The following is an 11879-nucleotide window of genomic DNA, read 5'->3' as shown; positions in this document are numbered from 1 at the left end:
AGGCATATATCAATGCCGACCGTTCAACTACAGTTAAATGCAACTGTACAATTTTTTATCCATAAAAAGATAAATAATTAATATGGAAAAAATATAACTGATATTAAATGAATAGTAGTGAACTCTATGATTATAATAGTACTGTAATTAAGATGAACGCATTGAAAATCATTTAAAAGGTAGATGTCGCTTAACTTCGTAAATATATTTGATAAAATAACTGTAAACAAATAATGCTATTGAAGTACGTGTAAAAATGTGATTTATCATATTCCGGAATTTTGAGCTTTACACAAGACTTTATATGAAGTATATCACACTATGAGTGCTATATTAGAGCAATATATCGAAATTCGTAATATATGAAATTATTATGCTATCAATAAAGTTTATTATTTCCTATGTAAATACACAAAAAACTTGAATAAAAGTTAACTTAAATTTAATATAAATTCTAAAAACAAAATAACATATAATGTTATTCCTATAGAAGGTTGAAACTTTGAAACAGTTTATCTCAAAATACTTGTAAAAATACCTTGTAATTTAATTTATTTAACTTTCAAAATATTGTAATGGACAATTAAGCGTGGAAATACTTATGATGAAATTTTATGTCCCAACCATTTTATGAAAAATACTTTTTGGCATATTTTTAAAAAAGAGAAAATGTTTAACCAATTTTAACATATATAGTAAGAGAAATATATAACAACTTAGAAGTATTTTTATGTTTTAGGATAGATTAATTTCTTACTCTGCCCTCTCCAAAACTGTAACCTCGGTAACTATACATTATTAAATATTCAAGCTAATTAATTAAAAATTGTGGTGGCTAATTGTGTATTCGGAATAAATGTATAAATACATAAAATTTTCGGCACTATTTAAAACTAAATAGTAAGATAAGAATATTAGTTCGTAAATTGAGTTGTGATTTTATATCACTTGAGTTATTTGCAGTATGATTGTTAAATAATTTTTGACTACATTAATATAGAGAATAAAAGTACATGATAACTAATAATTTTAGAACAGTAAATTTGTTATATCGCTGAAATGTTAAATAATAATGAAATTTTTTGAATGGACTCTCACCACTAGGACCTATACTTAATATTGAATTTTAAATATATTTTTAATTACTATTAAAGTTGTTGAGAAATAAAGATTTTCAAATTGTAGAAAAATTAAAAAGTTATCAAGCACTGTGTCATTTCATTGTTACCATTATGATCTCAAGCTGGATACTGTTGGTGATTTTGTCACGAGCGCGTCATTGATTATTTTTTTTAATATATAATTATTTAAAAGCAATTATCTGAACTTAAAGTGTTTGCTATTAGATAGAAGCATGTGATTATGTATGTTATCAAACAATTATATAAGTTTTAACTTGGTTTGTATTCATTGTTACACGATGTATTTTGATTTTATGTGTTCGCTATATAAGATACACTTTTATTGGAATGTGTAATGGATCAATTAATTGTAACGTTACTTAGTACTTTTCATAACGGTAATTATACTGAACACTTTAACTAAAGAATTCGAAATAATTATAAATTGTTCAAATTTTATGTGATTTTAACAATTATTAATATTTATAATAGCTTTTACTAAGTCTTTTTTACGTAGGACAATGGCTTTCGATTATTGCACATGTAAAGAATTATTATAAGAAACTTTACTATGATAATCCCGAACGGCTTAAATGTGCATCTTTTGTCCAAGAATTTCGTTCACAGTTAATTTGGTCTTTTGCTATAGGTTATGGCATATATTTCAGTTGTTGTGGATATTTAGAGGTAGTATACTTTTACTTAAAATATATTCTATGATTTAAATACTTTAATTTAGTGGTCATACAGTGTTCGTCGACAAAGTCAAACAGTAGAATGGAAATGTCAACCTAATAAATGGTTAACTTGGCAATTGTACTTAGATCAAATTAAATGGGGTGTCGTTGGTTTAGCATGCACTAATATTGTTTCAGCGTTATTTGCAACGAATTTTACGTGTGGTGGTTACAGTACACTTTACCTAGAATTTAATTCTTATTCTTGGATTTGGTGGATTTTACAATGGCCGATAATTTTTTTATATCAAGTAATTTTTAATAAATTTTTAAAATTTTAAAGTTTACTTAAAGAATAATAACTTTTATGCAAATGAATCAATTTATATTTTTAAATACATTTATTTCTTTAGGATTACACAACGTACTGGATTCATCGAATGTATCATTCGCGTTTTTTGTTTGTAAATTTTCACTATCTACATCATCGATATTATCAACCAACCTCATGGTCTGTAACAGCACTACATCCAGTTGAAATTTTAACTTTGCAAGCTAGTTCGATGTTGCCTGTTTTTGTCATACCAGTACATTGGTGTAAGTATAACTATTTAACACTAATACTTATTTTTAAACATTTTTTACTTTATTATAATAGTATACAGTAATTATAAAATTTCAGTATCATTTTCTTTAATTATATTATATAATTACTACCATGGCATTATTCAACATTCTGGTATCAATTTAAAACCATTTTGGTGGCAACCTTGGCAACCTGATGTAATGTTTCATGATCTTCACCATAAATATGTAAATGTGAATTTCGGTTTTAATTGCTACATTTGGGATCAGGTAAACAAAAGTTTACATTAAAAAATATTCTATAATATTAATGAATATAATATTTTAAGCTTTATTTACTACGACTGACTACTATACTATATACATCATTGAGTGGATAGAAATGAATATTAAGTTTATTAATTTTAAAATACTTAAAAGTTATATAAATATTTTGCCTTATTCATATTTTGTTTTTTTTTTTACCTATTAGATTCATGACTCTATTAAAAAATAACTATTTCTAAAAGTTGAAATGAATGATTATCAATGATCAATGGACTATAATAAAAATAAAATGGACGTTTCGATTTGGACTAAGAACTTTTATATTTATTAAAACATACCTGGGATATGTAGATAATGAACTAGTAATGTCCTTTTACTAAACTTTTCTTATTTAAATCATAAAATATTTTATTAACTAGTTTTTAGTTTGATAATAAATATTTGATTTCATATTTATTTTAAATTTTGTTAAAACTGAACATTATTTCAATAAAAGTTTGGCAATTTTTGACAAAATTTAGGTCATAAAATGTTTATGAAGATAATTTTTTATTTCCAATATGTTTTTTAACATCAATTTCTAAAAAAATTTCCGTAACATCAGTATTTTAGCCACAAAGTGAGTAATTGTATAATTACTGTTTTTCATTTTGAATAACAAAGAAAAACAGTTATTATTTTTTTTTGGACTTATTAATTTTTTATTTAAATTTACAGTGTTAATTACGTTAATTAAAAGTGACGCAAAAAATTATATTTTGGTATTTTTTTAATTAAAATATTATTTTCTATCGTTATAATAAGTAATAATAACGTAAACAGAAAAAAAAAAAGAGTTACAGAGAGAATTTCAGCTTCATCTTTTTTTGGTGTAAAAATACTGTAAAGCTCAACACTAAAAGTCCACAACAAATGTAATAATTTACGGAACAATTTCACAATTTGCATATAATTGTCATCATGATATTATAAATATAATTTTGAAAAAGATATTTTTCTTTAGTTAACATTTTATGTGAAAAATAATTAATTTACTCACATCGTAGCTAAAATATTGATGCCAGAGAAAAACTAAGGATATATTTGAAATTAGTTTTAAAGAACTTTTCAGAAACATAAAATAATTTTCATAAACATTCCATAACCCAAATCTTGTCAAGCTATGTTTTTAATAATTGTTTATTATTTATATAAATAAATTGATCAAATAATGTTAAAAATAGTTAAATACGTTAAAATGAATGATGAATAAGAAGCTTCATATTATTTATCTAACGATATCACTACCGTCATTTGGATCGTCAAATTATAAGAATTTTCAATTTGATAGCTGAAGAGAGGAATAGTAAAGGTAATTTCTCAAGATTATTTATAAAACAGAAAATTTTGCATTTTAAACAACTCAACTAGGGTTTGCTGTTAACAATTTAAAAATTCACTTCAAAATAAATTAATGCGCATTACTCTTTATTAAGGGGTGAAGTGTGGTGTAGTGGACACTTTAGATGCGATCAAGTTAAGCTTCACCTGTCGCTGTTAATAGTCGGAAGGGTTACAATATGCCAATTTAAATGACAACAAACACTATGTCCCTTAGTATAGAAAGCAAGTGTGAAATTACTGTACTCAATAATTGCCCAAGATTCACCAACAAATTGGTTGGCATTCATCAATCTAACGGTTGAAAACAGAACTCTTTATTATTAGATTTTTATTTTTTATCTATTATTTTTAAGCTTTAATAGAATATAAAATTATAGCTAAACAATTATAATCTGAACTTAACTGGCAAAGTATTGCGGTATTAATGAGTGTCACATCCCCACATGAAAAAAATAATTATATTTTGAAGACACAATTATTTTTTCGTTTATAAGAAGAAGTAAAAAATTTTCTTACAGATAAACCCTAATTACGCGACTGCTAAGCTTAAATTAACTGTAAAATTTGCTTTAGCAAAAAAAAAAATAACAATTTAGAGTTAGAAACAAATCACATTTAAGCCTCCAGGGCATTTTAAATAATAAATAAAAACAAAGAAACATAATTTAACTTAATTTATACTCTTCCTTATTACATATTAATAAAATTCATGCTTTTTAATAATAAAAATCATTACAAATAAATTGAAATAAAATCTTGATAACTTTTTGTATAATATTGATAATGAATTTGTTAATCAAATTGAATTTTTCTTAAACTAATTATTTATGTTATTGAAAAATATCCCTAAAATCAAAATGTTTAATGTCACAGTAAAATTAAATTTTTTATTATATGTTTTTATAATTAAATATATATTTTTATAAAAGTCATTTGATATCAGAGAAAATGATCGAGTTAACAAAAGAAAGTATTACTGAACACTTATTATAGCCCTACCCAGTTCCTATTAATAATAATGACTAATAATCACTTGTATTTATCTGAAGTCCTAGTTATTTCTAAAATATGGTAAACATTGATAATTATGTACATTATGACGTTATATATATATTACAGCGTGCCCAGAAAATAAAAATGGGGGGATATTATAAAACTTGACTACTCATATGACCTTTTTTTAGTCATTTTTTTCGAGTGTAGTTATTTTGTAAGCAGTTGGATTTTTCACCTTACTAGATTCTACCCTGGATATCATGATTAAAAAACTAAAAAGAAAATAATAAAATTTATAAGCAAAAATATAAAATATACATATTATACGTTATGAAAAAAATAATTAACTAAGAAATACATGTCTGTCTCAGTTCAAATTTGAATGCAAATAGTAAAAGTGTAGATTCATACCATTATTTATTGTCACACTCAATCAAATGGTTACTATCCAAAATGTAACTTATAAAAGTTTACTGTATGATTAGATTCTTATTAATATATAAAGTATATTTTTTTAGGCCAAATTACATCTGGTCCGAAATATGAATTTATAAAATATTATATCATTGTTTAGGTTAATTTGTATACATATAATTATATATAAATCAAATTTTTGAAATCATTGAAGTATTTTTTAACTTTTTACTATACTAATTTTAATGTAAAAAAAATTAATAAAAATAGTTTTATTAGATTAGTTTTTTAATTGTTTTTTTAGATTTAATAATATAAATTTTGAATTAGTTTATAACAGACTATGTTAGATATGTCACGTATTTTAACGCGATAGTCATATTAGTCTGAAATGATACTTCAATGACCAAGAATGTCTTAAGTACTTGCTAATTGATAAGTTGAAATTTATAAAGATAATTATTTATAAAATGTAATATTATTAATAACTAGTAACACAATTTAATGAAATAATATCAAGGGTACTATAATTTAAAACTTATATTATAATCTTCAATAAACAATTTTTTTGTAGTAATACATTTCCGACGAACTTCAATTTTACTCAATTTAGTACTTTAATAATATATGCATTTTATTATTTACTCTTTTTGAAGTATAAAGCTAAACTGAAGAAATAATCATTCATATGCCTATTTTCGGTTTCCTTACAATATAACTCGACTTGAAAGAATATTTCGGTTTTTCGGCCTTTTTTTCAATAAATGGAATAAAAAGTAAAAATGGAATAANAAGTTTTTTTCAATAAATGGAATAAAAAGTAAAAATGGAATAAGTAACCAATAATCAATAATTGTATGCCTTATTTTGTAGCCTATTACTATCATTTTGTTAATTTTTTCTATATCCGTGTTCTTAATTATAATATTAATATTAAAGTAATGTGTTATTTTGATCAAGTGTCGAAGTTAACACCCATCCGAGATAGCAATTTAAAAAAATTTGTATAAAACATTCTTATAACATTATATGTTTTAATAACATTATAAAGACATTATTAAAAAAAAAATTATTAGGGAGTATAATCTACATTGACACGTCTATTATACTGGAGATATTAATTTATATAATTCGTTCGGCAGCTTGTATGCATTCATTGTGCACTGTTTTTCTTAAAACGCTTTATATGAACTACTCCCAGGCGCCTCATAAATTTGCAAATCCTACGTAGGTCTAGTAATAGTAGTGCATATAATGGAAAAAATATTCACAATGTGCACATAATGTAGTAATAAATTATATTGTAGAATGTGGTTAAGGGGAAATAATAAAATGTGAAAGACAAACATACATTCATGCGCTAAACGCACTGGGTTCGATTTTTCTAAACGATACTTGGGATAAAATTAATGAATTTACGAGTGAAACTTTTATTACCCACCTAGGACTATTGATAAATTGTTTAGGAATTTTGGTTTATAAATCATAATGTTGTATTACATTTAAATAAAACAATAATAACATTATTAATGATACATTTGGCAGTGGTAAATAATAACTATTCATTTTCGAAAGTGTTTTACTTTACTTTATTTTTACTCATAAAAATTTATTTATAAATTACTGGAGAATTTAAATAATTGCTTTTAAATACATTTTTAAATACTTACGAAACAGTAGTTCACTTTTGACTCAAATTAATGAATAAATAAAATTATTATAATACTAATACGAAGTTTAGTTCATAGATACGAATGTTTATTAGGCTCCTTTAAGAATTAAAATATAAATTTACATTTTATTAAGTATTATTTGAAATTTTACCTTAAAATATTGTACCAATGAAACAATAACAGTTATCTACAATAACATATTTTTTCAGAAAAATACTACAAATAAAAATTAGTTAATCTTAGTCATGAAGAAAGAATATTCAAATAGTAATAATAATATATTATAAAGTGATTTCTCATTTCATTTTATATGGTAATAACAAATATAGAAATAAAAATTATTAATTAAGTCCCTTGAAGGTGTTATAACATAGTCAAACTACTAAAAAAAACAACAAAAACAAATTAACTACTGACGATAGATCCTCATCTATTATTTTACCTTCGTCAGTATTGTTTTATTATATCTGTTCCCCTAAGGTGTTATTTATGAGCGCGATTTGTAATATCTCCAGAAAAAAGGAAATAATATATAGGCATACAAGAATAGACAGGGTGCAATGTGGATAAAGCAAAGGCAGGGACAAAAGAGATATATAAAAGAATAAGTATGGTGGAAGGAGTAATGGTGGTCGTATATATTTCATTCCCGTCCTCAAAAGGTCCCAAAGGAATTTTCCTAACTTTATTTTTAACACATTTTCGTGTTTTGGATTATTCTTGAAATATACCGTATTAAAACTAATTTACTGCATAAAACGTTAGTTTTGTGTAGAGCGTATACTGCTATCAGCTACCTTTTTCAAATTTTATGCGTATTAGCTTAATATAAACATCTACTCTATTCAGTTATTTTTGTTTAATTACCCATACACTTAAACGTCATGCATTTTTTAAAGTGTTCAAATTTTTCAGTTTTAATTTTAAAGTATTGTTTTGAATTAGGTACAATCATTGTTATTAAACTGTCACATTAGAACAATTATATTTTTTGATAAAAATAAAGAAGCCAAATTTAAGCATTAATTGAAAAATTTAAAGGAAACTTGACGAATAAAATTATGATATTCCAAATAAACGTTAAATATTGCGCAGTACCAAAAATAATAATAATCATTTGAAATTCAAAGTTGAAAAATATTATTATGTTTCTTTTAATTACATATTATACTATGTAATCATTATTAAAAAAACTATTTTTTTTTTGTAAAAACATGATGAAAGATATTGTTAATATGAGCACATAAAAATAGGTAATTTAAAATATTTCTAAAACTTAAATCGTATGAAATTTGATAAATTATTATTTTTTAATATAAAATTGTAATTAGGAAATATAATTAAGCATCAAAACCTTCAGAAGCTGTTGTATCATATGTAATAAATGTATCAAAAACTTACGTGATTTTGAGCAATGAACATAGAACATTGTAAGAACTTAAAAAAGAAATTTTGAGAAAAATATCTTCTAAGTATTGACCTTCAATAACATGTACATTGTATGACACTTTATTTTTAATGTTTATAATCAATTTAAGTCCAATATCATAACTTAAGTCTATATTTATTTGATAAATAACAATAATGAATTAATCTATACTAAAAAGTAAAAAATGATGAATTTCTATAGTAGTCTTACATAGTTGTGACAGTACTATTGATAAATTTATATTTTATTTTGAATCTAACAATTTAAAAAGTTCTAAATATTTAACAATAATAATAAAATTAATGAATGTTGTAAATTTTCTTTATTTTTCAAACTTTTAAAGTTTGTGTTAAAATGTTTAGATTTTATTGCTATGTAGAAGCGTACTTTTTTAAATGCGTTATGACAGGATAAAAAGACAAAGGTGCAGTAAAATTTTGAAAAAAAAAACTACTGTATTATTTAAAGAAGTCACAGAACGTGAAAACAACTAGGGTATATAGGGAAAAGAAGCTGTGCGAAAAGAGCAAAATGGTACAAAAAAAAATAATAATAATAAATAAAACAGGGAACCGCTTGGAATTAACGAAAGTGTTTCATAGCTGTCCATAAAACAACGCCGTGACACGACGAAGGAGGATGTTGTATATGTGCGTGTGCTTTGCGCTGTAGTGCCGAGGGTGGAGGAAAACCTCGTGTTAAATTATAGTCGATCGTAAATAATTCTCATGTCAAGAGTGGCGATATATTTTTCATGTTCCCCTTGTTGTGAAGATTTAATTTATGTGCCCCTTTCCACTTACTTACCTACCTACTAAACACCCACACTACACTCTGGCATGAAAACATAGAGGTTTTTATTGAAAGCTCGGATTGACCTTTTGGGTACCGGTACATAAATCCAGCTGAATAAACCCAAGTGTAAGCCAATTCGTTTTTGTCTTCATATCCACCCGACGCTTTACTAGTATCTTTACGCCAAAAGCAGTCTAGTGTAAAAGATCTTGTACCCACGAAGTCTAGTACACTCAGCTGGTCGTTTTATTTGGGATCTGAAGAAAAATAGCCGAAAAATTTGTCGTGGTTCAACACTCATCCACCCAAATAATTGAGTAATGGTATCAGTAGTTTTTATTAAAACGTTTTACTCAAAAAACATTTTATTAATTGGATGAATTCCAAATATGAGTGAGGGTTCTCCATTGTAATATAACATATTTTTCAATATATTAATTAGTATATTTTAAAATAAATTGATGTGTTATTTAAAAAAAAATGTTATTATGAAAACATTTATTTTTTAATAATTAATTCAACATACTAATTTAATTAGTATGTTAATTTAATTTTAGCTTCGATGCGAATCTGAGAAGGTATTAGTTTTACAAGGTTTTTATTTTTTTTGTGTCTATTAAAACTTTTTCTCAACTCTCACTGGACCGATTATTTTGAAAAATACGTCAAAAGATCACAAATTTTAACTAGTGAAAGACATTATCCTCAAAAATTGAAAAAATTACCTCGTTCTCCATAAATGGGGGAAATCCCCCAAAAAATTACAATTTTAAAAGTCGGTATTTTCAACATTTAAAAATTTTTTTTCTTAAAACTGCACTAACTTTTTTAAAATGAAAAAATTCATAAACATTTTTTTTATAGATACCTTAGGTATTTACCTATCATTTGATATATTTTTGTGACCCTTTACCAGCCCACAGGGGGGATTCAAAATGACATCTTTTTCACAAAAAATTAACTTTTTCAACTTAACTTTTGAAAGTGTTCCGTAGGTCTGACACTTTTATATAAATCTTAGACTAAATCTAATGTGATATTCTTTATTATGAAAAAAATAATTTTCGGACTTTATTTTGTCTTCACGGTGAAAATGGCTACTGTATGCTACTTTTGTCTTAATGTTCTCGATTTTATATATTACATTTTTAACTTGATTATAAATAACTTTTAATAAATGTATGGATCCTTATCATTTTTTAAGATAAGTACTATTTATTTATAAGTAACTATTCTTCTTTTATGTGATGTACATTTTTTTTTAATCGGACTATTACCCTTTATACAAGGGGAGTTCAAAACTTAAAAATGGATGAAGAAAAAAGAACTTTTTCAACTTAGTTTTTGAAAGTGTTCCGGAAATACTGACAATTTATATAAATTTTAAATTGAAGTTAATGTAATATACTTTATTATGGAAAAAAAAATTTCGAATTTTATTTTGTCTTCATGGAGAAAACAGACATCAAAGTTAATAAAAAAAAACCCAGCACAGGGGGTCGCGGCACAGTGGTGACGTGGCATAGTTGGATTAAGTATAATGATATCTGACAGTGATTAAAATCACTATAAAAAAAAACGCTTCGATGCAAATCTTTAGATTGTGTTTAATTTAAAAAAAATTGGTGTATTATTCCAAAAGCTACATGATCTGCTAGTTCCTTATTAATATGTTGATTAAGATAAAGTATGTCGAATGAAAAAGGGAATATTAAAAAATATTATTTCTCATAAAAAAATTTTGTTGATCCATACACTTTTCAATAAGTTATAGTATTTTAAAGTTAAAAATATAAAAAAACATTATTTTACAAAAATCGTAATTTTTGATTAACTTTGATGTCTATTTTCACCACGAAGACAAGTCCAGAGGTCAAATTTTTTTTTTTGCATAATAAAGTATATTGCATTAGTTTTAATTTAAGATATATATAAAAGTGTTAGACTTTCCGGAACACTTTCAAAATTTAAGTTGAAAAAATTATTTTTTTGTTAAAAAGTTTAAATCCTCCCCTGTGGGCAGGTAAAGGGTCAGATATAAAAAATATACCAAATGATAGGTAAAGACATCATGCATCTATTGAAAAAAAATTATATTGATATGTTCATTTTTAAAAAAGTTACGGCACTTTTTAATAAAAAAAATTGAAAAAATTTCGAAAATTAGCGATATTTAAATTTGTTATTTTTTTAGAGGTTTCCCCCATTTACGGGGAACGAGGGAAATTTTTTCAATTTTTAAGGGTAATGTCTTCGACTAGATACGATTTGTGATCTTTTGACGTATCGTTGAAAGAAATCCGTTCGGTGAGAGCTGAGAAAAAGTGGTAACAGACACAAAAAAAAAAAAAAAAAANTGAAAGAAATCCGTTCGGTGAGAGCTGAGAAAAAGTGGTAACAGAAACAAAAAAAAAAAAAAAACATATCATAGTAAAACCAATACCTTCTCAGCTCGCATCGAAGCTAAAATACAATTTTTGTAAAAAAATTTTATTTTATATTTTTAACTTTATAATGATAGAACTTATTGAAAATTGTG

At 24.7% G+C, this 11879-nt stretch overlaps 1 protein-coding gene across 2 annotated transcripts; it reads left to right on the top strand.

The window, feature by feature from the left end:
• The first annotated feature begins 1173 nt into the window (after nucleotides 1-1173).
• On the top strand, nucleotides 1174-4741 carry LOC126910496 (uncharacterized). Of its 2 annotated transcripts, XR_007705252.1 has the most exons (8): nucleotides 1174-1519; nucleotides 1639-1808; nucleotides 1861-2109; nucleotides 2212-2395; nucleotides 2481-2653; nucleotides 2856-3012; nucleotides 3874-4001; nucleotides 4126-4741. XR_007705252.1 is itself a non-coding variant. In XM_050693121.1 (6 exons), exons 1-6 carry the CDS (start codon nucleotides 1477-1479, stop codon nucleotides 2877-2879), a joined length of 843 nt encoding a protein of 280 aa, XP_050549078.1. In that variant the 5' UTR covers nucleotides 1174-1476; the 3' UTR covers nucleotides 2880-3113. The 2 variants fall into 2 exon arrangements, 1 of the variants encoding a protein (XP_050549078.1); XM_050693121.1 differs by lacking the exons at nucleotides 3874-4001; nucleotides 4126-4741 and having other exon boundaries at nucleotides 2856-3113.
• Nucleotides 4742-11879: the final 7138 nt, after the last annotated feature.

Source organism: Daktulosphaira vitifoliae, unplaced genomic scaffold, assembly GCF_025091365.1.
Source record: "Daktulosphaira vitifoliae isolate Bord-2020 unplaced genomic scaffold, ASM2509136v1 Scaffold_1, whole genome shotgun sequence".
Classification (NCBI taxonomy): domain Eukaryota; kingdom Metazoa; phylum Arthropoda; class Insecta; order Hemiptera; family Phylloxeridae; genus Daktulosphaira; species Daktulosphaira vitifoliae.
The sequence above is the reverse complement of the archived record's forward strand: the minus strand, read 5'-3'. Positions and strand labels throughout refer to the sequence as shown.

What these genes read in the sequence shown, in the direction of transcription:
- LOC126910496 (XM_050693121.1), top strand. Translation starts at nt 1,477, where the DNA reads ATGGATCAATTAATTGTAACGTTACTTAGTACTTTTCATAACG. An exon ending in GTTGTTGTGGATATTTAGAG is followed by an intron (nt 1,809 to 1,860) that starts GTAGTATACTTT and finishes ACTTTAATTTAG; the next exon opens with TGGTCATACAGTGTTCGTCG. An exon ending in ATTGCTACATTTGGGATCAG is followed by an intron (nt 2,654 to 2,855) that starts GTAAACAAAAGT and finishes TTTACCTATTAG; the next exon opens with ATTCATGACTCTATTAAAAA.